General features: G+C 43.8%; 8 protein-coding genes across 9 annotated transcripts; 2 read left to right on the top strand and 6 right to left on the bottom strand.

The window, feature by feature from the left end:
• The first annotated feature begins 1,135 nt into the window (after positions 1–1,135).
• On the top strand, positions 1,136–2,165 carry BCIN_11g03060 (hypothetical protein). Of its 2 annotated transcripts, XM_001556763.2 has the most exons (3): positions 1,136–1,267; positions 1,347–1,730; positions 1,791–2,165. In XM_001556763.2, exons 1-3 carry the CDS (start codon positions 1,214–1,216, stop codon positions 1,920–1,922), a joined length of 570 nt encoding a protein of 189 aa, XP_001556813.1. In that variant the 5' UTR covers positions 1,136–1,213; the 3' UTR covers positions 1,923–2,165. The 2 variants fall into 2 exon arrangements, with proteins under 2 accessions (XP_001556813.1, XP_024551731.1); XM_024695929.1 differs by lacking the exon at positions 1,136–1,267 and having other exon boundaries at positions 1,346–1,730.
• A 660-nt stretch (positions 2,166–2,825) lies between these two features.
• BCIN_11g03050 (hypothetical protein) lies at positions 2,826–6,632 on the bottom strand. Its single transcript, XM_001556762.2, has 5 exons — positions 6,254–6,632; positions 5,930–6,195; positions 5,257–5,873; positions 3,833–5,200; positions 2,826–3,773 (listed from the first exon to the last, which is right to left on the bottom strand). The coding sequence occupies exons 1-5, from the start codon at positions 6,494–6,496 to the stop codon at positions 3,031–3,033; spliced, it is 3,237 nt and encodes a 1,078-aa protein (XP_001556812.2). The 5' UTR covers positions 6,497–6,632; the 3' UTR covers positions 2,826–3,030.
• Positions 6,633–8,270: 1,638 nt separating this feature from the next.
• BCIN_11g03040 (hypothetical protein) lies at positions 8,271–11,490 on the bottom strand. Its single transcript, XM_001556761.2, has 5 exons — positions 10,944–11,490; positions 10,712–10,819; positions 10,588–10,655; positions 8,846–10,537; positions 8,271–8,769 (listed from the first exon to the last, which is right to left on the bottom strand). Exons 1-5 carry the CDS (start codon positions 11,114–11,116, stop codon positions 8,711–8,713), a joined length of 2,100 nt encoding a protein of 699 aa, XP_001556811.1. The 5' UTR covers positions 11,117–11,490; the 3' UTR covers positions 8,271–8,710.
• A 70-nt stretch (positions 11,491–11,560) lies between these two features.
• BCIN_11g03030 (hypothetical protein) lies at positions 11,561–13,879 on the bottom strand. The gene is made up of 4 exons (XM_024695928.1): positions 13,727–13,879; positions 13,302–13,344; positions 12,115–13,252; positions 11,561–12,027 (listed from the first exon to the last, which is right to left on the bottom strand). The coding sequence occupies exons 1-4, from the start codon at positions 13,791–13,793 to the stop codon at positions 11,818–11,820; spliced, it is 1,458 nt and encodes a 485-aa protein (XP_024551730.1). The 5' UTR covers positions 13,794–13,879; the 3' UTR covers positions 11,561–11,817.
• A 341-nt stretch (positions 13,880–14,220) lies between these two features.
• On the bottom strand, positions 14,221–16,364 carry BCIN_11g03020 (hypothetical protein). The gene has a single exon (XM_001556759.2). The coding sequence runs from the start codon at positions 15,886–15,888 to the stop codon at positions 14,320–14,322; it is 1,569 nt and encodes a 522-aa protein (XP_001556809.1). The 5' UTR covers positions 15,889–16,364; the 3' UTR covers positions 14,221–14,319.
• Positions 16,365–17,365: 1,001 nt separating this feature from the next.
• Positions 17,366–20,011, bottom strand: BCIN_11g03010 (hypothetical protein). The gene has a single exon (XM_001556758.2). The coding sequence runs from the start codon at positions 19,258–19,260 to the stop codon at positions 17,668–17,670; it is 1,593 nt and encodes a 530-aa protein (XP_001556808.2). The 5' UTR covers positions 19,261–20,011; the 3' UTR covers positions 17,366–17,667.
• Positions 20,012–20,360: 349 nt separating this feature from the next.
• BCIN_11g03000 (hypothetical protein) lies at positions 20,361–22,282 on the top strand. The gene is made up of 2 exons (XM_024695927.1): positions 20,361–21,307; positions 21,382–22,282. Exons 1-2 carry the CDS (start codon positions 20,471–20,473, stop codon positions 22,075–22,077), a joined length of 1,533 nt encoding a protein of 510 aa, XP_024551729.1. The 5' UTR covers positions 20,361–20,470; the 3' UTR covers positions 22,078–22,282.
• Positions 22,283–22,415: 133 nt separating this feature from the next.
• Positions 22,416–24,700, bottom strand: BCIN_11g02990 (hypothetical protein; the record flags this gene model as incomplete). The annotated part of the gene is made up of 7 exons (XM_024695926.1): positions 22,416–22,542; positions 22,620–22,927; positions 22,998–23,233; positions 23,298–23,394; positions 23,490–23,525; positions 23,696–24,379; positions 24,438–24,700. 7 exons carry the CDS (start codon positions 24,698–24,700, stop codon positions 22,493–22,495), a joined length of 1,674 nt encoding a protein of 557 aa, XP_024551728.1. The 3' UTR covers positions 22,416–22,492.
• Positions 24,701–24,780: the final 80 nt, after the last annotated feature.

Genomic DNA, 24,780 nt, shown 5'->3' with positions numbered 1-24,780 from the left:
CAATCGAAATACTCAAGGCGCCTTTACTAAAACATCGTTCGAGGGATGCAATGAAGTTTTGTATGCTTGCATGATAGGGCTCGAAATCGACGTCAACATTTCCTGCTTTCATTTCGTCCAGCTGCTCATATAGAGTGTTCTCCATCATCAACCCTAATTTTTCAGAGCTTGTAAGTGCTAGATTTTCCCTCGTAGGTTTGTGAATACTTTTCCGCGGCCGGTCAGACTATCCAAGTATAACAATGACAGCCAGGGGAATATCAACAACGATCACTATAAATATTCAAAGGAATGGAAATTTTCGTGAACTACCTGGATGTCATAAAGAGAGCACATCGCATTGGGTGGGCCCGAAAGATCCAACAAGTCAGTGGTTACCCGGAGGACATAGAATCTGCTCTTGGCCCCCATTGTGGTAGTAATATCCTGGCTTACATATTATCGGTATGTAGAGACCTTGGATTTGCTGACAATTATTCCACAGTGTTCTGAACTTCCCAGACGTGTAATCTCGCATTCCGGCGTTGGGGTATAGGACTGAGGTGGAGTCTGTTCTTTATTATCTGTGACTGTAAAATCAGAGAGAGAGAGAGAGAGAGAGAGAGAGAGAGAGAGAGTGTGTGTGTGTGTGTGTGTGTGTGTGTGCAGTTCCAAAGCACACAGAACTTATAAAAGAAGCCAAGATTGCAGGAATTCATATTGCTCAGTGCTACAGGAGCAACTCCGGTAAGACACATATTACTTACATCCAAAGAAGCCATCATGGACTCTAAAAACGTAGGTGCTATGTGGAGTCAAACTGAAATCCATGTCTAGACTAATCTCAGACCTGATACTGAAAGACCAATACCATTGCTCGTAAGTTGAGGAATGAACGAACGAGGTGACGAGTACATAGGTACATAGAGTTCGAACTAAAATACGGAGCACAAGAACGAATATGGTAATCAGACTCGAAGGATTCGAAATCTTGGGCCGACGAGCACGGAATACTACCCTCCTCTTACCATAAATTAATAGACACCCCCATGCCAATGGCGTTAAAAGTAGCATTGTGACAGGGCTTGTCGCCAGCGCTTACATGCACTTGGCACAAATATGAGATTCTTTAACAACGTCTTGCCCAAGTATTGCAGAGTCGAATTATAAATGTACACAATGTCTTCATATTACCAAAGAAATCGAAACTTATTCACAATCTGATCGAGGAAAAATGGCCGCTCCCCAAGAAAAACATATTCATGATATCAATGGATCTTGGTTTCTTGTAAGTAAACGATAAGTTAAACACTGACTTCAAAAGTTGCACGCTTGTGCTGACTAAGTATTTCTTGGCACTTTCTTAGAACAAACGCCTCTCGGACCCACTTAAACATGTTCTCCGACTCCAGAGTGTAAATTGGCTTGTACGGCGCGCGATATCCTTTGCAGATGTGACTATCCATGCCACTCAATCAAAAGATGAAAACGGGCTGGTGACTATCATGATGGATAATGTGGCGGGCGTGGGACTTGCGGTTACGACCGAGATAAGACGATTAAATTGGGATACGCGAGAACACAAAGATTGCATATGGGGCAACATACGGAGGCGAAGCAGATATATTCCCACTGCGAATATAGAAGAAGGCGAGAAGTTCTTGCAATCGGGATGGTTAGAAGAGACGGTTTCGGGGGATTGTATACAGGACAAGACTGAATCCTCGACTGGTTCTTGGACAAGTGTTACAGTATTTCACGCCATTTCCTTGCTTGATAAGCTGTATCATGACTGACTTGACTTATCACAGGTATGGGGATTTGAAAAAATCAAAGGCGAGCGGAGATTGGCACGACACATTCTTGTTCGGAAGGGATATGAGATTGCAACAGCTAGACTGGTCTATGACTACATAGGCCCTATACAACACCACGTGCAGTAGACGGGACAGGAAGTCTGGGGGTTTTTTTTTTCACGGCGTTCACGGCGTGTCGTTTCGGAAAGGACATGAAAAATACGGTGCAGCCGGACCTGTTACCAAAGTTTCGATATCCGACATTGGCATGATGATATTGCTCGTCATGGGAAGCAGAATATTGGGCTCCTTGGATGATATGAAGGATTTCAATTTATGCAAAACAGTATAGCAACTTTTTAATGATTCACACTTTTATGACCGTATCCAATAGTGTCCGACGACAGTGCAATCTGACTCTTACAACCCCAAGAAGTGACATCGAGTCTTAACAAAGACTAACGGGTTACCACGCCTCTTTAGGCTTATGCAGCTTATACATGTCAGCATCCCATTGCGACATTCAGGATTCTACGCCGCTAAGCAGAGTGTCAACCCCTTGTACTTCGCAGGACGCCAGGGAAACGTTCGTTTTTTTTTTTTGGCAAAACATCATTGGCTTTTCTACCTCTCACCGGGTGTAATCTTCTCTGCTTATATTAATTACTCACTCACTCGGTCATATCTTATCCCAAATCAATTAAAAGTACGTTACTCCACCAATTTATTTATTTGAGGTTCTAAAGAGGGTGGGTGACATAGTGAGACCGCATCATCTTATAAAAGGGATGAAAGGGAGCCGAGTATTCCGTCAAAATTAGCAATAACTCGCCCCCACAATCCAGAAGCTTCACAGAAGGTATAAAGAGTTCGTATTTCACCAAAGAATAAAACTTCAAGAACACAATCTCGCATGGTTTATCATTAACACGGACTATCATAATTGCCAGATTTGTTAGACATCAATTCTAAAACAATCTCTCATACGTTGATTTGTGAGAAAAGCAAGCAGAAAAGAAATCAAAGACATCTATTACATTCGAGTAGATATGGATAACTTATAATTGAATTGATAAATTACAATTTTACATGTACTTTGCACTCGCGCGCGTATTAATATCTAAAGCCGTATACCAAACCTCTACGAAAATTCCGTCCACCTCCGAAGAAGAAGAAGAAGAAGAAGCCTTTTGGATCCTTTGCACATGCCTCATCTTCTAATACACCGAACGCCCTAGCAACACAAATAAACCCTCTAAATACTACCATTGCCACTCTCCAAATCTCCATCCTTCTCAGAATACTCAAGATGAGCCTTCGTCCCCTTTCTAGTAATATGTGTACTCTGCGCCTTCAAAATCTCCATGATCGCCATTCCGGGGTCTTCATTATCCTCGTTGCTTGTCTCACCGACTGTCTTCTTTGCTCGGATCCTGAAATAAACCCTCTTAACCCACTTCCAAGACTCTATGCCCAAAAAGAACAGGAAAGACTCGACAAACACGATCCCCCATTCCCAGCTAATACCCTCATGTTTAAACACCTTTCGGTTGATAACAGGGATATAGAGTGTGGGAAATACAGTTACAAATCCAGCAACGACAGCCCAGAACAAAAGTTTGTTTGCCCAGATGTCGTGGATCCATTGAGTAAAGTACTTTTTACTTCCGGGTTGCATGCGGAAGAAGGATCTTCGCATATTGATCATTTCCCAAGCGAGGAAGAGGGAGAACCAAGTTAAACAGACGAATGTAGTTGCTCGAGCTCGGAAAACGGTATCGCATTGATCGGAATAACGATCGTTACATTCAAAACCGAGATCACCATTGCCCCAACCGAAAAGAACGAGGGAGAACGCGGACAGACAGAGAGCTGCCATCCAGAGGCCATAGACTAACATATCGACCATTATTTCTATGGTGAATATACCGTTCTGAGGTGGTCGATTCATGATATCCGGTGCGGCGGCCTCAAAACCAAGACCCATATCTGGCATACCTGAATTTTATTGTGTTAGCAAACGGTGGTTTATATACAATTTCAGCAAAAAAACTTACCCGATGTGATCATGATCACCCATAGAATCTCCACAGGCGCCAGTGGAAAGACTGAAGTTCCCATATTATCTTTGAAAGCGAGACCGATGAGAAGTGTGCAGGCTTGAGCAATGTTCTGCGCCAGCAAATGTAAGATGAATTTTTGAATGTTGTCGAACATTCTTCTCCCTTCCTCCACAGCATTGAGGATCGAAGCAAAATTGTCATCCGTAAGGATGATATCTGATGCATCCTTAGCTACATCTGACCCTGCTTCACCCATTGCGATACCGACATCTGCTCTCTTCAGTGAAGGAGAATCGTTGACACCATCACCTGTCATAGCGGCAAACTTTCCCTTTCTGTGAAGAGCCTCGATCATTCTAACTTTTGTCTGTGGTGAGCAACGTGCTATTACCAAAGGTAACATTGGGAGAGCATCGATTTCTCCATCGCTGAGCTTGTCGAAGTCGCTTGCTTTCATAACCATCGCGTTCATAACAGCTTGTCCTATTGTAGAAGAATCCTGGGGTAAGATTCCTACCTGTCCTGCAATAGCACGAGCTGTTTCTGGGTGGTCACCAGTGAGCATATGAACCTTGATACCAGCCTGGTGGCATTTTTGCACCGAATCTAAAGATTCTACGCGCGGAGGGTCATAAATGCCAACCAGTCCATGGAATATCAAATCCTTCTCCACGTCTGCACGTTCATGCTTAGCATTGATTCCGGTATAATGTTCCCATGGTTTACCAGCCAAAGCTAACACGCGGAGACCATCGGCAGCAATGGCCTCCATATTGTTGAGAATATCATCGCGAATTCCTTCGTCTATCGTTACGACCTCTCCGTCTCGCATTCTCATTTGTGAGCACGATGAAAGAATCCGCTCGACTGCGCCCTTTGTGAAAACCTCTGCGCTATCGGATTGTTCATGTTTGAAGATAACCGACATTTTCTTGACATCCGAATCGAAAGGGAATTCGGCAATTTGTTTCCATTGAGGGGCATCTCCGGATGTCCATCGTTCCCTGTTCCAATTGAATCTGGAAGCAAAGACTTGAATTGCGATCTCAGTTGGGTCACCTCTTGCTTTCCATTCGTCATCGCTCTTATGGACATGGGCAAGATTTGCCATTGACGCAATATTAAGGAACGCTTGAAGCTCGGGGTTGTCTTGTAGAAAATTTGAGAAGGAGTCCATTTTTTCTTCATCCTTTTCGTTGCGGGCTTGGTACGGAGACTTTTCGCTATGAAACAAATCTCCATGTTCAGGGTTGATCGCGTGATCAGAATCACCAACTGAGTAGGTTCCCCTGGCGGGCAACCATACCTTTTTCGCTATCATCTTGCCCTGGGTAAGGGTTCCAGTTTTATCCGAGCAAATATCTGCCAAAGCTTAGTTAACCATCGAATATTATTGCGAGAAAAGAAAGGCATCTTACCAGTAACAGCACCTAGTGCTTCCAGTGCATTCATTTTGCGAACAACCACATGTCTATGGTGCATTACGTTAGCTCCAGCGGCCATGGTAATAGTTAAGACTACTATTAGTGAAGCCGGAATCATCGAAAGTCCTGTGGCTACCGCGTAAATGATGACTTCCTGGTTATTGGAAAATCCGTTCGCAGCCAACACAATAATTGCACAGATAACGGCGACGATGAATAGCCCACAGGCAAGTTGAGCCAGCTTCTTTTGTAATGGAGTACCAACATTTGTGCCAAGAAAATTGCCGACATAATCAAACATGGTAAGGAGGCCAGCCTGTGCATATCGGTGTGGCAAAGCTTTGCCATCCTCGTTACGTTTGACCTCTCGGACTTTACGTCTTTGCTGTCGAAGACTCACGGCAATTGATCCAACCTGTGATTTCATACCCACTGCAAATATAATACCGCGTGCTCGACCTTTAGTGACAGTAGTGGAGCTGAAAGCAACATTAAGACGATCACCCGCGCTGGCATTCTCAGGAAAAACTGCATTTGCATTCTTTTCAATGGGTAGCGATTCTCCTGTTAATATCATCTCATCGGTCTCAAAGTTCATACTTTCAACTAATCTATATACCGTCTGTTAGCATATACTAAGGACGAAGGGGGTGTTCTGAGCAAGTACCGCATATCTCCTGGAATTGTGTCACCGGTTTTGACCTCAACCATGTCACCAATAGTAATTGTGACGGTAGATACCGATCGAATTTCCCCTCCTCTCACAGCATGTGCCGTAGGTGAGCTCAAGGATCGTAAAGAATCCATAGTCTTTTCCGCCTTGAACTCATTGTAAAAGCCGATTACAATATTCAGAAATATGACTGCCGAGATGACGCCGCCTTCAATATATGAGCCGATACCGAAACTCACGGCCATGGCCAATATGAGGACCTATAAATACACCTGGGTGAGTAAGAGAAATTGAGTATATAGATAGGAGTAAACAAACCAAGATCATTGCATTGCAAATTTGATGAATAAGAATCTGTACTGGTTGAACACCCGGTCCTTCATCAAGTTCATTGTTACCATATAGTTCAAGACGTCTTGCTGCTTCAACTTCTGTGAGACCATCCTCAAGGTTTGCTTCCAATTCATGTGCAACCTGCACGTACTCTAATGCATGAGCCGGCTTAGACAAAGGCTTATTTGACTGCCCTGAAACTTCTTCAATGATGTCGCCTTTAGCCATGTCGTATTATGTGATGGAGTAATGATAGGATGTGTCGATAGGAATATGAGATCATACAGGGCAAAATTGACCTGAAAGATATATAGAAATATGGTTAGAAGGACCGGATTATATGTCTATTGAATATATTAAAACTTTCACATTCGGGGAAATATGTCCTTTATATATAGTAGAAATGTACCACAATTGGCACGGATACGAACCCATACTTATCTATAGACTACAATGACCAAGAGGCTATATCTTGGAAGCACAAAGTTTATATACATGATACCCCGCGACTATGAATGAAATGCTACCATGGTATGGCACTTTGTATATTCTTATCAAATGGCACCGAACTAAGCAACGAATGGCTCCGCCACTAGAGCATCGATAAAATGTTCTATGTCTTGGAGCCAAGCAACAAGAAGAAAGGCCAAGATGGCAAGAGGAAAGAACAAGCCGCTGTTTATTGCCATTCACTCGATAGACAATAAAAATCACCCGAGAAAAAGATACCAAGACTCGGCTTTTGAAAGCAACCTTACAATCAATCGAGATTCGATGTGGCACTTCACGTTGTTGACGAGGTCTACTATTCGAGGTTGAAATAAAGTCCAACGATCTTGCAGGCGTCGCTTATTGCTGACTAAGAGCAACAAGTTGAGCCTACTAAAAACTGCCTAGAACATGGTAATATAGCACTATATCTTGGAGTTTACTTGGCCTACCAGTTGAGTGGTCAATCTCTGCAAGAAGTTTCCAATTTATGTCATATCAGTACTTCGGACCAATCGGGATCTTTAAAAACACCACATGGTTTGCAGACTACCAAAAGCATGACTCTCGACTCCCAAATAGTCCACGCTTGATCAACATCAACATTATAACGTGATCGGTCGCGTGACCTGCTAAGAAACTACATTGGCGTCATAGAGTTCGATGCCTAGATTGGAACTAGATAATAGTAGGCAAAAGAATTAACCGATAACCGGCCCTGCTTATACAATCGTTAAGTTCCCATCGGATCCTTCCTCCTTTTTCGGAATTTTATCCTCAGAACCTAGTAGGTATCCCACACTTCTTTCTCAATCTCCCCGCCCTCTTCCCCAGAATACTACTACCCCATCTTCTTCTCCTAACCTTAACCTCACCCAACCGTTTCAAAAGCCCCGGACCCTCCCCCCCCAGAAAGATAGAAGCCAGCAGCGTCACCACGACCCTTATGTTAGCATCGCCTAGCCAAACTTCGTCAAAATCAAACATTCTAACCTCTCAAGACAGTAGTAGAGTTGCTATGGCCATTAAATTCCCCATGCGACCTAGCTTTTGCTGAGAAGATCTCGTAGCATATTTGCAACGGTTATTTTGAGACTTATGCACGAAACTTCTCGAAGATTCGACTCTGATTCTACCGACTTTTGTCCTTCCTATCTACTTGGCATTGGGTGAAGCATCATACCTTGCCTGTCCCTATCCACCAGCCCAATTCATACCATTCATGCACCCCATCTAATCATTCTAATTCTGAAGAAATCTAACCATCTAGGTGCTGCCCCCTCCTTTTGCCTTTCTTCTAATAGCCATATGATCGTCTTTGGAACGAGGACCTTCATGTTTTGCCTAGTATTATAATAACTATCTTCTCGAACTGTATGTATATGAATACATCTTTAACACATTCCATCGACCTAAAAATGCACGATACGCTACCACCTACCATAATAAAGCTCCAGTGAGTATCACATCGCCATTCAATCACTCCAGTAGCCAGACATTCAAAGTTCGCAATTGAAATATTCATAACCATCAATTCATGTCCATCCATCCCTTCCAACCGCCCGTTGGTTCATCCATTACTATCCTTCCTATATACATACACTAATCTTTCACTAGTTACTTCCTCCCTTTTATTTATCTCTTCATCCTCAATCCATTCCTCACTTCCCCCATTCATTGCTTTCAAATATCGCCTCTGACCAATATTCCCTCCCCATATTTTCATCCTTCAAGCAATTTCCAATCAGAAATTTTGAAAGCCAGGCTAAAACCAGAACCACCTAATTCAACGAAAACAAAAAGACTTTTGAATTGTTCCGCTTTCCGCCCATGATGCCAGCAGGAAAAAAAGACGCCCAGATATCAACTATGAGATGCCATCATTTATGTAAAAAGTTGTAGTAAAAAGTTATTTTTGTAAAGAGAAAAGTTACACGAAGAGAAACTGGGTATTTATCCATGTAAACCACATGTTCTCTCTTTTATCATCTTTCTTCTTTCTTTGTCTTTCACTGTTGATATTGTTAGCATAGGCCCAATTTTGTAACAAGATCAGTGGGGAAGTTAGGGTAAATATGGAGTACAAACCTGGATCGTAGACTAAGAAGTCATGTAAAGCATTTCCGGCTGGTACCATTGGTAAGACTGGAACCTTCTTATCGGTAACAACCTCCAAGAGTGCTGGTCCGTCACTCTCAATCAACCATTTCAAAGAATCTCTTACGTCATCTGGCTTGATACATCTTCTGTGTTGAACACCCATTGCATCGGCCAATTTCATGAAATCAGGGTTGACACTGTGAGTGTGAGCGTATCTGTCCTGGTAGAAGATATTTTGCCATTGAGTAACCATTCCCTGCTCCTCGTTGTTAAGGACAATGACCTTGACGCCGATGTTGAATTGAGCTGCAGTGGAGAGCTCAGTAAGTGTCATGTTGAACGATGCATCTCCATCGATATCGATGACAAGCGCATCAGGTTTGGCAACCTTGGCACCGATAGCTGCTGGAAGACCGTAACCCATGGTACCGAGACCGCCAGATGTGATCATAGTTCTTGGATGTCTCCATCTGAAATGTTGTGCAGTCCACATTTGATGTTGACCAACACCCGTAGCGATGATAGTCTCGTGTTTTCTATCAGCGGTTAAATTTGAAAGTTCCTCGATCAAAGTTTGTGGCTTGATAAGACCATCTCTTTCGGCCTTCTCATAATGAGAAAGAGGGAACTTCTCCTTCCAGAATCTGATTTGGTCGAACCATTCTTTGCGTTCATCCATAGTCTTTTTGTCGACGGCTGGAAGAAGTTGAGCAAGGTTGGTAATAACATCACCTTCAACAGCCTCGGTAGCCTGAACAACCTTGTTGATGTTCTTTGGCATAATTTCAAAGTGAACAATGCCGCCACGACCTTCAGCTGCTGCTGCCTTTGCTGCTGGAGCAAACTTTGGAATGCTTCCAGTTACACGATCATCGAAACGTGCTCCGAGAGCAATAATGAGATCGGCTTCTTGCATGGAGAGGTTAGCGTATGCAGAACCGTGCATACCAAGCATATGTAAAGACTTCTCATCAAGCTCGTCGAATCCACCGAGACCTTGAAGAGTTGTTGTGACAGGGATAGATGCCTTCTCAGCGAGCTCCTTAAGCAATTTGGGACCTTCTGGAGTAGAGATAACACCCTGACCAGCGTAAATGATTGGCTTCTTGGCGATGTTGATCAATTTTGCAACACGTTCAATTGAGCTTGCGAGCTGTTTCTTTTGAACAGCTTGGGCCGCTCTTGAGGCTTGACTAGGTAAAGATGGCATAATGTGGTGGCTAGGAATAGCCTTTCGTAGAATACCAGCTGTAACATCCTTTGGCAAATCTACCAAAACTGGTCCAGGTCTTCCAGAAGTAGCGATTTCGAAAGCCTCCTTGATTCTTCTTGGAAGCTCAGCAATGTTCTTAACCATAACGTTCCATTTTGTGCAAGCTCTCGAGATACCAATGACGTCAGCCTCTTGGAAAGCATCACTTCCAATGGCAGTTGTAACGACTTGTCCGGTGAAAACAACCATTGGTGTTCCATCAGATAAAGCGTCCTGCATTGGAGTAATAACGTTGGTAGCACCAGGTCCAGATGTAACGAGAACAACACCAGGTTTACCACAAGCTCTGGCATATCCTTCCGCCATATGTCCAGCACCTTGTTCATGTTTTGGCAAGATAAATTCGAAATGTTTTGAGTTGTAAATCGCATCGAAAACTGGTAAGATCGCTCCTCCTGCATAACCAACTATTTCGCCGTTAGCTCAAGTCCTTGATGAGGTAGAGTACGAAACTCACAGATATGCTTGACATTTTCCCGTAACATCATTTCATGGAAGATCTCTCCACCGGTCATGCCGATAAATCTATGCCAGAATTAGGACCTTCTCGTGTCATCTCGCGGGAAATGGGTATAACATACGACTCATCCATCTCCGAGTACTTTTGTCCCTGTCCCGCCAATTCCTTGCCTGAATCATTTTTCGAAGGTGTGGTATTGAATGCTGGACTTGGACTTTCTCTAACTTGACTATGTTCACATGTCAGTCCACTTTCTTTCGTCCCAAAGTGACTCACCCCCAATTTCTGGATGGAGAGTGAAATTTGAACCCGCAGAGAATATCCGTCGATGCAAACAAGAGAGAAAGTCATACCTAGCAGCCTGAGGAGCAGCAGTAGCTTGCGCCCTCGTACCTTTCTTCTCTACCATGATACCGCCCGCCGCCTTCACACGATTCGACAAGCCCCTTGCACCAGCGACATCCATCCATTTCGCGTTGCTACCAATTGTGCGAATAGCACGCCTGGCGGGTATTGAACGAAGCATCTTGACTTTTGTTCAATTCAGAGCGGAGTCTCTGTAGATGTGTTCCGATATCGAACCTCGAGAGGCAAACGAATAAAGAGAAGAAATGAAAGTAATTACAATGGCTCAACTAAATCCGGAAGAAGAAATTGAGTATTTCTCAATTGAATCTTGCTCAGAGGAAGAGAGGTAATTGTCGCAAAAGCTTTAGGAGAAAGAAAAGAGGTTGTAGGAAAGTTGGGAAAATATGACTCTAGAGATGTGATTCATACCTCCAACAATATTTATTTGAACCATCAATCCGCCCTTTTCCCAATTTTCTAGCGGTATCGGGGGCAAAATGTGGGGTAGCGAGTGGAAAGTTCTTTTTAGTCTTTCAGTCAATCTGATTGGCTGGGGAAGTGAAGACTGCATAAACTGTGCATAAAGAGGCACTCCAATCAACAATCGTCTTTTACTGTTTTATGGTTTTTTATGCCTGTCAATGTTCTAGATTGGATGGATAAATCCAAGGAATGATATGATGTCAATGCATCGTAAATGAGAGTCTAGTCTACTCTGCTCTGCACACATATTGCAACGGTTGTTTTGGTCAACGCGGCTTACTTTGCTCTGTAGGGGTGACAAGTGACAAAATGTGTGAATCAATGTTGGAACTTGGAAGTCTGCATTCGCCTTGTCCAACGCGATCCCATGAAATCAATAAGGATACTAGACCCCAATCACAATTTGAAGTCCCCATTGACTTTCTCCCATCCTCGTACTACCCCCTCGTTCTCCCCAATATCCACCATCCCAGCAACCTTCTCGGCCAACGCAACCTTCAATGTTCTTGATCTCTCCGTGCATAATTCATAGATCGTACTCAAGTTGAATGTTAAAGCATGGAAAGAATTGTCTTCTGCAACGAGTGATTCAAGAATAGTTCTTGCCTATTGGTTGAAATGTGAGTATGTAGAATGTAGCGGGCTTCATAGTGGAAGAGAAAAGTGATAATCGTAGCAGGAAATGATACATACCTCATCACCACGACCCAAGTACAACAATGTGACACCAAGGTTTTGTCTCCACATAGCCTTCTCTCCTTTTCCAGCCACGGTTTCCTCGTTTGCAATAAGCTCTTCCCAAATGACAACAGCTTCTTCATACTTCCCCTCAGCAACAAAAGCAAGGGCTCTGATGGTTCCATCCATTTCACTGGCCTTAAATCCTCCCCCATTTGCCTTCTTCAGACACTCCCTTGCAGCATCAATATCCCCCAAACACAGCCACAGTAATGCTTTCTTGGCCCTCAATTCCTCATCGCCCTCTTCACTAACCTTCAAAGTCTTCAAATGCATCCCAGCACCCACTAAATCTTCCATCTCGATCAGCGCACTCGCAACTCTGATACCCAAATCCGCCAATCTCTTTTCCCATAACTCGATCTCACCATCTAAGTCATCGCCAGCTGCCTTTCGTTTCTTCAACTTTGTCAACATACTTCTAGCATCTCGAGCTAAATCATAGTACCCCATAACACCTCTTCTCGCATCCCCTAATCCCATGCCTTGCAATCGAACTGCCAAAACCCTCAGCTCCCATCCTACCATATGAGTATCCGTTTCATCATCTCGATAGTAAGCAGCATTAAGATCCTCGAGAGCTTTGACTTCTTGAGCCGCGAGCTGTGTCTGGTCACAGAGCGTAAGACATGCGAGACGGATATAGAAGAGGTTGAAAATCTCATCATGTGACGAGGGTCCAGGACTGGATGTTAATAGCGTAGCACTCAGAATAGCCGCAGCTCGAAAATAGCCCGCTGCCAGGAGTGACGAAAGAGTATTGACATCAGGGTTAGGTGGGAGTGATGAAGCTGGGGAAGAACGAAATGGCGGTGGAATTTCAAGAACGGGTAGAGGATGATAGATTTCGGGGCGTAATAGATAAGTGAAGTCTTTTTGAAGTGTTGAGACTGTTGATTGAAACGATGTGTTTTGTGATGGCGAGAGCGATGTGGGAGCTGTCATGAAAGTGTTGGCTGACAGATTCGAACCGGGAATCGGTGATGGAAGCCTAGGTGTTCGACTTCTGGGCGCCGGGCCACCTGGCGAAAGTGTTCGTGTTTGTGTGGCATTAATGTAATTTGTAGGCGATAAGGGGCTATTTAGAGGTGAACTATCCAGACTTAGTACTTGGTGTTCCTATGCATTGGAGGGAGACGCACTCGTTGATATCTAACGGACCTCTTGTCGGTCGTCTGGGCAAAGCTGTTATGCGATTAGTCAAGCGCTGCTTGCTTCGATCCATAATTCCGTTGTTATTTTGCGAATATGGATAAAAGAGTGAAGGTGTTTGATCGAAGACACCGATACCCTTTGAACAAGCACCTTTCATGGGAGCCGTGCCAAGGAGCCTCTGCCGTAATCATGAAAGTCGCGCACTCGTGTGACTTTCAAGAAAACCAAAGATAGAAAAACAGCTCTCCAACTATCTCTGGATCCTCCTAGGCAGAACCACATCATCTCATCCGAACTACTGACTCTAACTCTCGGGGCATCCTCATGGTGGAGATGGAGGTGGAGGTGGAGGTAGAGGTGCCGGTTGCTTCAAACACCGACTCGTTGCATTACGACAAAGAAGAAATCTTACCTCTCCCCGAAGAAGCTTGCCTAACATGTTTTTTCCCTCCCGACCCGTTTGATGAAGTGCCTTCCATTTTTTGATCTGCTTCGATGATATCAGATACGAGGGATGATGGACGAATCAATCAATGTATGTTCTAGATTTAGGCATTTCATGATCAATTGAGGCAAGGGATAGTTTTAAAGCCCCCTTGCCCCTCTTTTTTTCTATCGCCGACTTTGGAACAGGACCTCATCCTCTCACTTATTGCTGTGTAATTTCTATGATTTATTAACTTAACCTGCAAACTATTTGTATTTCTATTTTACTTCTTCTGCTGCTCTAGACGCATTGTTGGTACAAAATGAACTCCTAGAAAGCTGTATTACTTCCGGAACCATTATACACCCATGAGTATTGGACAAGAACCTATGCCACTTCACGCATAACGAATTCGATTTTACAGATTTTCAATGGTTCTATGATTTCATTCTTGTGAGAATTATCCATTCATTACAAAATGGCTATCGAAAATAGAATCTATAAGAAAATTGGGAATACATTCTATGAAGGGTATTGGTACCGCAAGGCTTTTATCATCTCTAAGAGCAAACTGTTATCTAAGCAACATTTCCACCTTCAACAACGAATACCGCACTTCCGCTGCCCGGTTTGCTAACCACGATTGCCGCTTCCTTCTGCTCCTTTGACAAGTCCTTCTTTGAATAATACTCCTTCTCCCAAGCCTCTTTAACCGCGTCGACCTTATCCGCTGGTACCAAATGCACACTGCATCCACCCCATCCGGCACCTGTCAATCTGCTTCCATAACTACCTGCTTTCTTTGCGATTTCACAAAGTTCGTCTAGTTCGGGGCAACTACAATCAAAATCTTCTCTGCAGCTAGTTTGGGTTTCGTTCATCAGATCACCAAGTTTTCGGTTGAAAGTCTCAGTAGAATTACCACCATCGGCATTGAGATAGGATTCGGGATGTTCGAGAACTTTCATAAACTTAAGCACTCGAAGGGCTTCGGTGAAAACGTGGAGGGTTCTTTGTCGAAGCTTGAAATGTTCAGCGCGGACGGGGAAAGTGGAAGTGAAGCGCTCGTTCAACTCAGGGACTGTCATATTTATGACAGATGCAATTTCTTCTCTAGTATATCCCTCTTCTTTTGTGAATGTTTTCTTTGTGAGTTCAATAAGTTCTGAAAGTTGTTCTTCGAGTGGTGCAGTGGAATCTCCAAGATATTTGCTATGGAATCCGTGGAGCGAAACACCCAATGGTCCAGAGTCAGAAGGAAGGGGGTCTTTGGATTTGTTGATAGCTGCGTGGAGATAGGCGGCGGCAAGACTGCACTCTACAACTCTCAAGTTGTAGCACACTGGACCAGTGACATGCTTATCTGCTGCAACAAATGATTGTGCAATAACGAATGTGAGTTCGGGGTTTGTTTTTGGGAAGTGAACGGGCTTTGCAGTCAAGGTTGGGTTGAAAGAGACGTATAATGCTGAGCCACGAATGGAGAAGACCGATGCAGATTGATCCATTCCTCCCGAGTTGACACCTACTGCTCTTTCACTGACAATCGCCAATTCTGTGAGTTGCGTCTTGTCAACAGATTGCTCACCATTGGCAAACATAACTGCAAGAGCAGAAGCTGTAGTAAAAGCAGCAGAACTACTCAATCCACCACCAGCAGGTACGGTTCCATCCATCAAAACTTCCATACTCTTGGGTCTGAAGCCGTCTCCATGCTTCTTTCTCAATATTTCCAACGCTCCCCGGAGTCCAGACTTCAAGTAATTTGTCCACTCATGTACCTTGGAATCGATCTCCACTGCATCGAATGGTATGTCAAATTCGTGTGCGGGGAATTTATCCCCTTGCACGTTCGAAACTCGCACCTTGAATGTTGTACTAGTCGAAGCGGATTCGTCGATTTTGGTGGAAACTGCGAGTAATGCATCTGCAGTTATGGCCATAGGCAAGACAGAGTACAAAGAATAGTCAATGTGCTCGCCGATGATGTTGACACGTCCTGGAGATCGTGAAACGAACTGCGCATCGTGTCCATAGTTGCTCTTAAATTGCTTTAGAAGGTTATCCCATCTCTTGGTTTGTGCGGCCAAGGCATCTTCGGTGTAGATGTCTTTGAGAGACTTTGCGACAGGTACAACGCCAGCCATTATGAATGAAAGATATCCGGAAGCAGGGAGTGTGCGGGTAGGATAGCTGTCGGTATCAATTGCTGCGAATTTACGAGCTTGGAAGTCTGCGACGGTATAGTCAGGTAGTAAATCTGCAAGGGCAAAACAAAGATAAATGCTCAAACAAGAAAAAAATCGAGTTGTAGAAAAGCACAACCACGAACCATCTGTAGGGTCATAGAGGGGCACGAGATCATAACATTCACCATCACATATCTAGTACCATTTAGGGCAATACCTAGGTACAAGAGGAAGGACCCCGCCAAATTCCCCGCTGTGCCCCGAAACCTTCTCCAGATTATTGGTGCGCCTCGTTCCGTCGTCCACTATTCATTTAGAGACGGAAAAACTTGCCAGATTTCACTCGTATATGTGAATAAAAGCAAGCTTTATAGTGGAACATCAATCTGAGTGAAATTATAACCTTACTTTAAGCCGCACATTCGGCTGGGACCGAGGAGAAGAGGTTGATAGTTGAGGACGAAGTAGATATGTTGCCATGGTTGAGCGGGTGAAGAAACATTTATATTGATGCTGGGATCTGGGGCTCGCTGGGGATATATGTACGGTGGCCGGTGTGGCCCGTTATGGCTAATCATGTTCATCTGTCCAGGCGAGTAGACGACTAGACGACTAGACTATGGTGAGCTGATGAAGGGGCTTACCCGATTGTTCAAAAGAAATGCGGTACAATCACCAAATGTATCACACTGACTATATCAAACCATATATCATGAATCTCTCCGTATCATCTCCTTCATTAAAATCATCCCACCCCATCTTTCCCTCCTCAAATTCTCATTCACCCCACTAACCCCCACCACTCCATCTCTCATTTCCCATTTCCCATGTCCCAATTCCCCAGCCAGCCGAGCCAGCCAAACCATCCGAATTCCCCAGACAAATCCGACCATACTCTCCGAACCTCCATCTCCCCCAATATTTTCATACTTTCGTGATTTGGAGAAAAGAAAACACGCTCACATGAAACGGCCAAAGACTATTCGATCAGTGAATTCGTATCTGTCCAAAGCATTTGCGCGCATATAACCTAATCTTCAGATAGTGAACTCGTGAAAACGTATCCATCCGGTCGCTAACAAATCTGAGGATAGGTGACCTTATTCGATCTCTTAATATTCTGCCGGATTCCAAAGCATCACTCCAGCCAACGCACCACCAATATGGCATCGCCACAATGGCCCTTTCAACCAAAAACGAGCGATCTTCGTAGGAGCGGATAACTTCGGCATTTATAGATGTGCAACAAAAAAACGGAAATGTAATTTTATTTGGATTTTGAGGTTGCTTTGCATGGCAAACATCTATTTTGGGGATTGGCTGATTACTTCCCTGGTTGAAGAGTATTCAAAGGGCTCCGAGATTCTTTCGTGGATGGGAAATTCAAATGCAGCAAGTAATATTATTATTATATCGAGATCTATTTCTGTTTACGTGAAAAGCCATATGTAAAAATTTATGCTTCAGTCTCCGCTTCCTGTTTTCTAGGTATCCAAAAGGTATCCTGCATTCTTTCTTGATCTGTTTATGTCCATATTGGTGAAGTACTATTTACATATACATTATGATATCCTAAATCGTCGTTCGCATGATATACATTTTTCCTTGCGGAATTCCAATCGCAGTTGACCTGTCATCCCAAACGCCTATCGACACCTATTTTATGCCTCCCGATTATTGAGGGTATATCATTTAGTAAAAAAAAATGGAAGCCTTGACTCCTACCTCTCGATTAAATTAATGTCTGATTTCAGTTCCTCCTGCACTGTGGCTTCTTCTCGCTTGTCTCCAATTCAAAATCAGCACTTCATCGCCCCCTCCTTCAAGTCCCATTTTCAAATAAATTTGTCGAACCACATGTCCATCGACCAAAAAGCTATCCAGAAATTTCCAGCTAATTTTCTGACCCTCATTCAATTCTGGACGTGTTGGTGACAGGCTATGTTCAACATCGAGATTCTTGTCATCCCAAGTCACTTCTGTTCTCCTCAAGTCGACACTTCCATCAACGATTGTTGAGTTACTTAAGTCGCTCTTTGCCCCTCGCTCTAACGACCCCTTGGGGTATTTCGCGATGCTAAACCCATTGGTAAGGACGATATCGTTATCAAACTGCCAACGTTGTAGAAAGCATTCGTCACACACATCTGATACTAGATGCATCTTATCCATCTCATAGGGATATTTGGTCGCCGATCCTGCTTTCCAGTGATGTAAAGATAATACCTTTCTTCCATTCTCATAGAATCCAGAATGATCTCCCATGAAATCGATTTGCGAAAGTCCAGCTACTGTTATAAGTTGGGCTTTAGAATGTTGATATACACAGTCCATCACCAGTGTATCCCCGGAAGTAAATCGCATGTTGTTTTTACACTCCTCGTTGTTGTCATGGATAATTTTGGCCAGTGGCGTGGAGAGAAAGACGCCAGCCCCTCCAAATGCCATTAGTCCGTACATTCTCACGGCTGCCCAATTCTCGGATAACCCACCAATGTATTGAGGCTGCGTATGGTCGTAAAGAGCAAGCTCATCTAGTAGCCCACGCATAGAAGGGAAAAATGTGTCGTCGTCCATAACCACAGTCCATTTTGTTTTCTTGTTGCGGGCCTTGTACATCAGATCTATCAGGGAGAAATATCGTTGATTGAAGAAGTCCTCTTTCTTGACAGGTGATACTATTGTGATATCCATGCCTGCCTTGCGATATTCTTTCTGGAGTCGTGCCATTTCAGATTTAGATGCCAATGTCTCTTCGCTTTCTTTTACTATTGCGATCAAACGAGCTCCACTGTTGGGCAGCCATCGTGCTAGGTGCATCTTTGTGTCCCGAAGACGCTGTATTGTGGTCTGCAGACCAAATATCATATGCGAAGCGTCGATTTTCCGAATTGGAGGATAAGGGACTTCAAGAGTGAGTGGAGAACAATGGTCGACGGTTCTATCAATAGAAAGCTCTGCGTGCTCGAACATTTCAGGGCTGTCGAACAAAGATGCTTTCATTATGGTGACTGACGGTCTTTCTCCATGATTAGGTTTCGCGATAATATCTCGCTGCGCAACTTTCAAAGGGTATGATAAGTTGTACCTTCCCAACCACTCGAAGTTTTCTGTGACATTACAATCAGATGACAAATCAATTCCGGGTAAAACACCTGTCCAATCTTCTTCGGCCAATTCGTATCCAAACCCATCTCCAAGTATTGCTTGTGATCCAAAATATGATGTCACATTAAGTGTGCCATGGCGAGCAAACAGTATTATCGAGGGAACGATTATCGAAGACGTAGCCAAAAGAATAGCCAAACGGATAGTTTTCCTGGATTTCATGGCTCGATTGACTGAGAACAGGTGCAAAGAGAGTAACAAAAAGCCCCAGAGCGAGGGAGAACAAAATAACAAAAAGAAAGAGTGGGCAAGAGATAAATGAGAATCAAGTATTAAGTTAGACAAAAGCTAAAATCTCCACTAAAACAATAGTAGATGGACTTGCAACCTTATCAACAATACATTTGGGGCAGATAAGGAAAAAAGATCTCGAGAGGCGTGGTAGTGGCGTCGTCCATACAAGAGATTTCCAGCTGATCCCCTACTTATTAAAATAGTTTGAGATAGTCTATGATCTCATGTGCTTCTGGCTTGTTTCCAAATAACTGGTAACAGTATCATGTGCGCCATAACACTGGAAGAAAATGCTACCGGTTGACGGTAGCACATAAACACGGCGGAATGTTTTCGACATCAACAGATCATAGTATACCGACTGGTACATTTCACTTGAAAAGATCTCGATTCGAGGTAACCCTGAGAGCCTGCCTTGCTTTCATTTCACATTGGCGATACCGGTATTACCAGATTCATATACATACCGCGAAAAAGGTCTTGACTGGTCCGCATTGATTAAAGATCCACCGTGAAATTTGGAAATGCCTACCTAGTAGCGTTGGAGCTATAATCAATAAGATCTAAGCGATCCTCTAGAGTGAGCCTCCCCTGTTCTCTCTGATGAACCATATTATGCATAGAAGTAAGAAAGAAGATATAAACAGTGTCAAATGTTGTATTGGTGACTGTGAAATTCGACGTAAGAAGAATGAAAGAAGGTAAGATTGTAGAGAAGAAAAGGTGAAGTTGAATACGAGATTCCCACCTGGTATATATACTCCGGATCCGTAGAGAATGTGCCGGGTGAGATTCCTCGGCTTTTAAACCTCCGAGAGACATCATATTACAGGAAGGGAAGGAAGGAGTCTAGTCTTCTTATCTTTTAAATTATTATTAGTCTGAAGCGACAAGGCTGAGAATCTACTGTGGCTGGTAAAATTCATTCAATATGTGTGGCGTCATCAGCAAGCCGAGGATGCATCTTCATGCAACGGGAAGGCTACCTAATTTCCCTCATTGTCACACAAACTTCTTTCCTCAATACCGGCACCTACGTTGATAATATTCTTAAGCATTTTCCGTTCATTTCTTGTCCCAGCAATGCGATAATACCCGCCTACTCTCTCTATTAACTGCGATCAGTAACTAATCCCGAATGTCCAAGATGGAATCAGCATACCCCAACCCCGGTCTCCAAAAAGCGCAAGATAGAAATGATGAATATCCTGAGCAATCGAGCCAGGACTCTTTGGCAGTTCCAACGACCGCTAGCAGTTCCGCGGAAACGCCCATGCCTACAGCCGAAGGATCAAATGAAGCTCATATTTTAAATCAACCTCAAACTAACAACTCTACCCAGTCCAGGGATGCACAAGAAGATAAAGTACCTTCTCCGGAGAGGGAAATACAGACCTGTTGGATATGCCAAATGGATGATACTGACGATGGGCCTCAAGCTTCACCGTGGCGATCACCGTGTCCTTGTTCTTTGCGAGCACACGAATCGTGTTTAATGGAATGGATTGCGGTATCTGCAGACAAGGAGATGGCACCCAAGATTGTTTGCCCAGTCTGCAAGTATCAACTCAAAATAGACCAGCCTAAAGATTACCTCGTCTTGATGGTTGACAAAATGCGACGCATGGCGGAGACAATGGTACTTCCCACGGCCGCCGGCGCATTATTCAGTTGCTTTTACTCTGGATCTCTTCTTTTTGGTGTCAACAGCCTGGCGTTGGTATTTGGCGCGGACGAGGCCCGCGGAATGATTTTGACGCATTATGACGACTTCATAGATCGTCCTGTTCTTGGTAGTAGTATACACCTACCCATTAGGCAGATGTTGACCAAATATTTATTTCCATTTCTCGGAGGCGGGTTCATGGCTGTACCAAGTTGGAGGGCGACAGTAGGGCTACCGTTAATTGCGCCAACACTCCTATTATCACGAACAAGAATTGCGGATTCGATTTTCAGTATAGTACCTGTCACTGTAGGTTGAGAATTCCTAGTTGCACCTAGTGAGCAAAGTATGATTGGAGTCTCTGTTTGCTAACATGGCTCAAGTATTTTCTCTTTAGCCCCGATAGCAAAAGTATCACCTCCTGGCCTCCATCCCCGGGTCGCGCGTTCGTACTTGTTCCCTATGTCAGATTGGCATACAATACCCTCTACCATCACATGTTTTCCGACCTGGAAAAGAAATGGGATTTAGCTGTTCAGCGTAAACCACGAGAAGGCGAAACTGCAGAACAAATTGCTGCAGAACAACGCAGAGGAGGAGAAGGCGATGGATTCTTAGCATTAGAAATGGAAATGGAAATCATTGATGAAGTGATGGACGAAGACGGAAATTTAATCCCCCAAGATGATGCAGCTATGGGTGATCGCAACCAAAATCAAAATGGCAACCAAGGTGGCCGACAAGGCGAAAACGGTAATCAAAATAATATGGGAGTCCGTCGAAACATTAGTACACACAGCTTGTCATTCCAGTTTATGGGTGCAGTGCTGTTTCCCGCAATATCAAGCATAATGGGCGATGCACTCAAATACGCATTGCCATCGATATGGGTGAAAGCGAGATGGGGAGGAAAGCCAGGGTTATTACAACAAAAATGGGCGAGAAGTCTAGTAGGAGGATGCCTATTCGTCGTTTTGAAAGACGTGGTCGTGTTGTATTGTAAGTGGAAGAAAGCGAGGAACTTTGGGAAGAAAAAAGTCCTGGAATTTGGAGGCAAAGGGAAGGGAAAGGCTGCGTGAAAACCAGGGGAGAGTAATGTATGGAGATGGTGTTGAGGGAGCATAGTGGGGGATACTTTCCAATCGAGGACGGAACATTGTGGATATGAAAGACCCTATCTCCTCGCACAAGAACACATTGAGGCTGTTCAAAGTGTAATTTTATGACTATTGGAATTATGTCCAACGAATGGATATGGTTGGATGTCAAATACAAATGGAGGCATTGTTCAATCCATATCATACTCATGCCATCTAATTTGCCATTTCATCTGCTACCAGAAATGGTAGTTATTGGGTGTTTGCTAATTAGGGGGCTTTTCGTTCCAAGACGAGTGGATCGCCCACTTAAGCAATCGCATTATCCTCATGATTCACAGAATCCTCAATTAGAGATTCTCTATTCCAAATTCTCTATCTGCACCCCTAATGTATCTCAATATCCATCCATCACCTCATGCGCCTCAAGTAACCGAAGATAAACACCTAAGACAAATCCATCAACAAAAATTCCACGACATCACCCGAATGCGATAGCAATCATCAGAAGGGGGAAAACATACCAGCAACATTCCATCTCACATCCGCCTCCTCAAATCCTTTCCTCACGAGAACCACAATATCGTGGGAAGATGGATCTTTAGATCTTATTTGCTCAACACACATATGGTAACCGAAAAACAATGCCCATGGGGATATGCTGTTGGGATCGCGACCTAGGAGAGAACGGGGAGTGGACATGTTTGCTATGATTCTTTGGGTTATGCGTTGGAGGAGTTGGGCTTTACGTTCAGTGCGGTGCTGATCTAGAGGGGATGGAGGGTTTGATGGATGCGGAGAGAGAGATGATGTGTGTAGGGCTAGAAGGGTGCTAAGTGGAGAATTAGTCGGACATTATGGCTGGGGCAGTGTAAAGGGATGGACAACTGAAATGAGAATACCTGTAGATAAATGCAATGCGATCGCAATCCGGATTTTCCACATTCACCGAAGCCTCAAGCATAGAGTATACCGTCCGATCTAATTGTATCCATAACTCAATGTCATGAGATGAATCACCAGAAACATGGTTGAGCACTTGACCCAATAATCTAGCAGCTTGGCATAGCAGAGCAAATTTACTCATGTGGCCTGTGGTTGGCGAGGATAAAGTAGAGTAGCTGGAGGAATTGATGATCTGATAGAGCGGTGATGAGCAGGTTAATATGGTTGATAATTGCGTTTGAGAATAGATGACTTACACCTTGATTCCACGCTTCGTCGTCGCATGGTAATGTATCGTCTATGTTTGGATCTGAGGTTGCAAAGGGTCTCCCCGGGGATCCTATGCTAACGAAACTGTAATGATGGTTAACTTTGATCCAAAATAATTTCGACGAATACGAATGGGTTTGTGTATGTTGAAAACGAAATCGTGGGCGGGGGTCACTAACCGATCCAGAATTACAATCGCCCACCAAACTCTTCTTCTAAAGCACCCGAATGTCAGTAATGTTCTACTTGGGAAAATATACGGAGCAAAACGAAAAGATGGTTGTTGTTATAACAGGTAGATCTAGGGCAGAGATAAAACAAAATGCCCAAGCAAAGTTGAGCGTTGTCGAGTGCAAAGCACGATGAATGAATCAATAATACTAACCTCTCCTCCATCTCCACCATTGTAAGAACCCTCCTTACATTTAGACGCTTATTACAGTTTATCCCCAGAGCATACGCATACCTTGCACATGCACCAATGGTAAGATACGCAGCAGGATAAATGCCATGACCCATCTCATACAAAGCGATCAGGATTTCCGCTTGGAGAATGGGAAGAGAAGGAACATTTGAGGTTTCTACTTCAAGGCAATAATGCTTTATGGCTTGGTACAATGCAGTTTGGGGATTCCGTGGATTTGTGGGAGGTAATGTGGTGATTAGTTTAAGAGAGAGGAGAAGGAGAATGGTTTCTGGACGGTTAGGGATGCAGGATTGAGAATTTAGATGGTAGCTGTAGAAACGGGGCTTGGAAATAAAAGACATCAATGTGTGATCGTGAGAGAAGAACTCGGTAGCATAAGAGTGGATAGAATCGATGTCTCCTAGCAGATGAAGAATATGTGCTGGGATAGAATTACCAGGCTGAGGTATGTCAATCTGCCCTTGCTGTAAGACATATGGATCTAGAAACATCATCGCGGAGAAATTGATCGATTGAGTATCAACATGGTCATAATTTACTGGTATCTGAATATTATGCCATAGTTGCGTAGAGGTTAAGGTAGATGTAGATATAAAATTATGGGTCTGCTCTGGCGTCGAGTATTCGCATATTATATCTCTCCTGATAATCTACTGTTAATCGTAATAAAAACCAATCAGGAAACAGAGAAGTGATTTACCTCGAGCATCCCGAACATTGTGGAAGTAATCTATCGCATTTCTTCTTCCGTATCCTGCATGAAATGCAGACTTGCTCCGACGTCGGTAATTGGTCGGCGCTCAATCCATCACTTGGTGTTTGCATGGTGGGGAGGATATTACAATGAAACCAGTATTCTGCAATGATTTCAGGGTACAAATGAGGTGTGAATGAAGAGAACAATGTTTCAATAACCCAAGGCGACGTAAAGGGGAGTAAAGTGTGGATTGGGTGCGCCGCCATTGTTGATCCATAATTTTGGTGAAGGAGCGTTCGGTTGGCGGCGCCTGTGCGCCGCTAATAAGACGCCGCTTATGCATGCC

This window comes from Botrytis cinerea, chromosome 11, assembly GCF_000143535.2.
Source record: "Botrytis cinerea B05.10 chromosome 11, complete sequence".
NCBI classification, from domain to species: domain Eukaryota; kingdom Fungi; phylum Ascomycota; class Leotiomycetes; order Helotiales; family Sclerotiniaceae; genus Botrytis; species Botrytis cinerea.
This window is presented reverse-complemented; position numbering and strand designations above follow the sequence as displayed.

What these genes read in the sequence shown, in the direction of transcription:
- BCIN_11g03010 (XM_001556758.2), bottom strand. Translation starts at nt 19,260, where the DNA reads ATGAAATCCAGGAAAACTATCCGTTTGGCTATTCTTTTGGCTACGTCT.
- BCIN_11g03050 (XM_001556762.2), bottom strand. Translation starts at nt 6,496, where the DNA reads ATGGCTAAAGGCGACATCATTGAAGAAGTTTCAGGGCAGTCAAATAAG. An exon ending in ACAATTCCAGGAGATATGCG is followed by an intron (nt 5,874 to 5,929) that starts GTACTTGCTCAG and finishes GACGGTATATAG; the next exon opens with ATTAGTTGAAAGTATGAACT. An exon ending in GGTGATCATGATCACATCGG is followed by an intron (nt 3,774 to 3,832) that starts GTAAGTTTTTTT and finishes AATAAAATTCAG; the next exon opens with GTATGCCAGATATGGGTCTT.
- BCIN_11g03060 (XM_001556763.2), top strand. Translation starts at nt 1,214, where the DNA reads ATGGCCGCTCCCCAAGAAAAACATATTCATGATATCAATGGATCTTGG. An exon ending in TCAATGGATCTTGGTTTCTT is followed by an intron (nt 1,268 to 1,346) that starts GTAAGTAAACGA and finishes GCACTTTCTTAG; the next exon opens with AACAAACGCCTCTCGGACCC. An exon ending in GTTCTTGGACAAGTGTTACA is followed by an intron (nt 1,731 to 1,790) that starts GTATTTCACGCC and finishes GACTTATCACAG; the next exon opens with GTATGGGGATTTGAAAAAAT.
- BCIN_11g03000 (XM_024695927.1), top strand. Translation starts at nt 20,471, where the DNA reads ATGTCCAAGATGGAATCAGCATACCCCAACCCCGGTCTCCAAAAAGCG. An exon ending in TCAGTATAGTACCTGTCACT is followed by an intron (nt 21,308 to 21,381) that starts GTAGGTTGAGAA and finishes ACATGGCTCAAG; the next exon opens with TATTTTCTCTTTAGCCCCGA.
- BCIN_11g03040 (XM_001556761.2), bottom strand. Translation starts at nt 11,116, where the DNA reads ATGCTTCGTTCAATACCCGCCAGGCGTGCTATTCGCACAATTGGTAGC. An exon ending in GCTGCTCCTCAGGCTGCTAG is followed by an intron (nt 10,820 to 10,943) that starts GTATGACTTTCT and finishes ATGTGAACATAG; the next exon opens with TCAAGTTAGAGAAAGTCCAA. An exon ending in GGAAAATGTCAAGCATATCT is followed by an intron (nt 10,538 to 10,587) that starts GTGAGTTTCGTA and finishes ACGGCGAAATAG; the next exon opens with TTGGTTATGCAGGAGGAGCG.
- BCIN_11g03030 (XM_024695928.1), bottom strand. Translation starts at nt 13,793, where the DNA reads ATGGAAGGCACTTCATCAAACGGGTCGGGAGGGAAAAAACATGTTAGG. An exon ending in GGTCCGTTAGATATCAACGA is followed by an intron (nt 13,253 to 13,301) that starts GTGCGTCTCCCT and finishes AAGTCTGGATAG; the next exon opens with TTCACCTCTAAATAGCCCCT. An exon ending in ACTTGGGTCGTGGTGATGAG is followed by an intron (nt 12,028 to 12,114) that starts GTATGTATCATT and finishes TTCAACCAATAG; the next exon opens with GCAAGAACTATTCTTGAATC.
- BCIN_11g03020 (XM_001556759.2), bottom strand. Translation starts at nt 15,888, where the DNA reads ATGGCTGGCGTTGTACCTGTCGCAAAGTCTCTCAAAGACATCTACACC.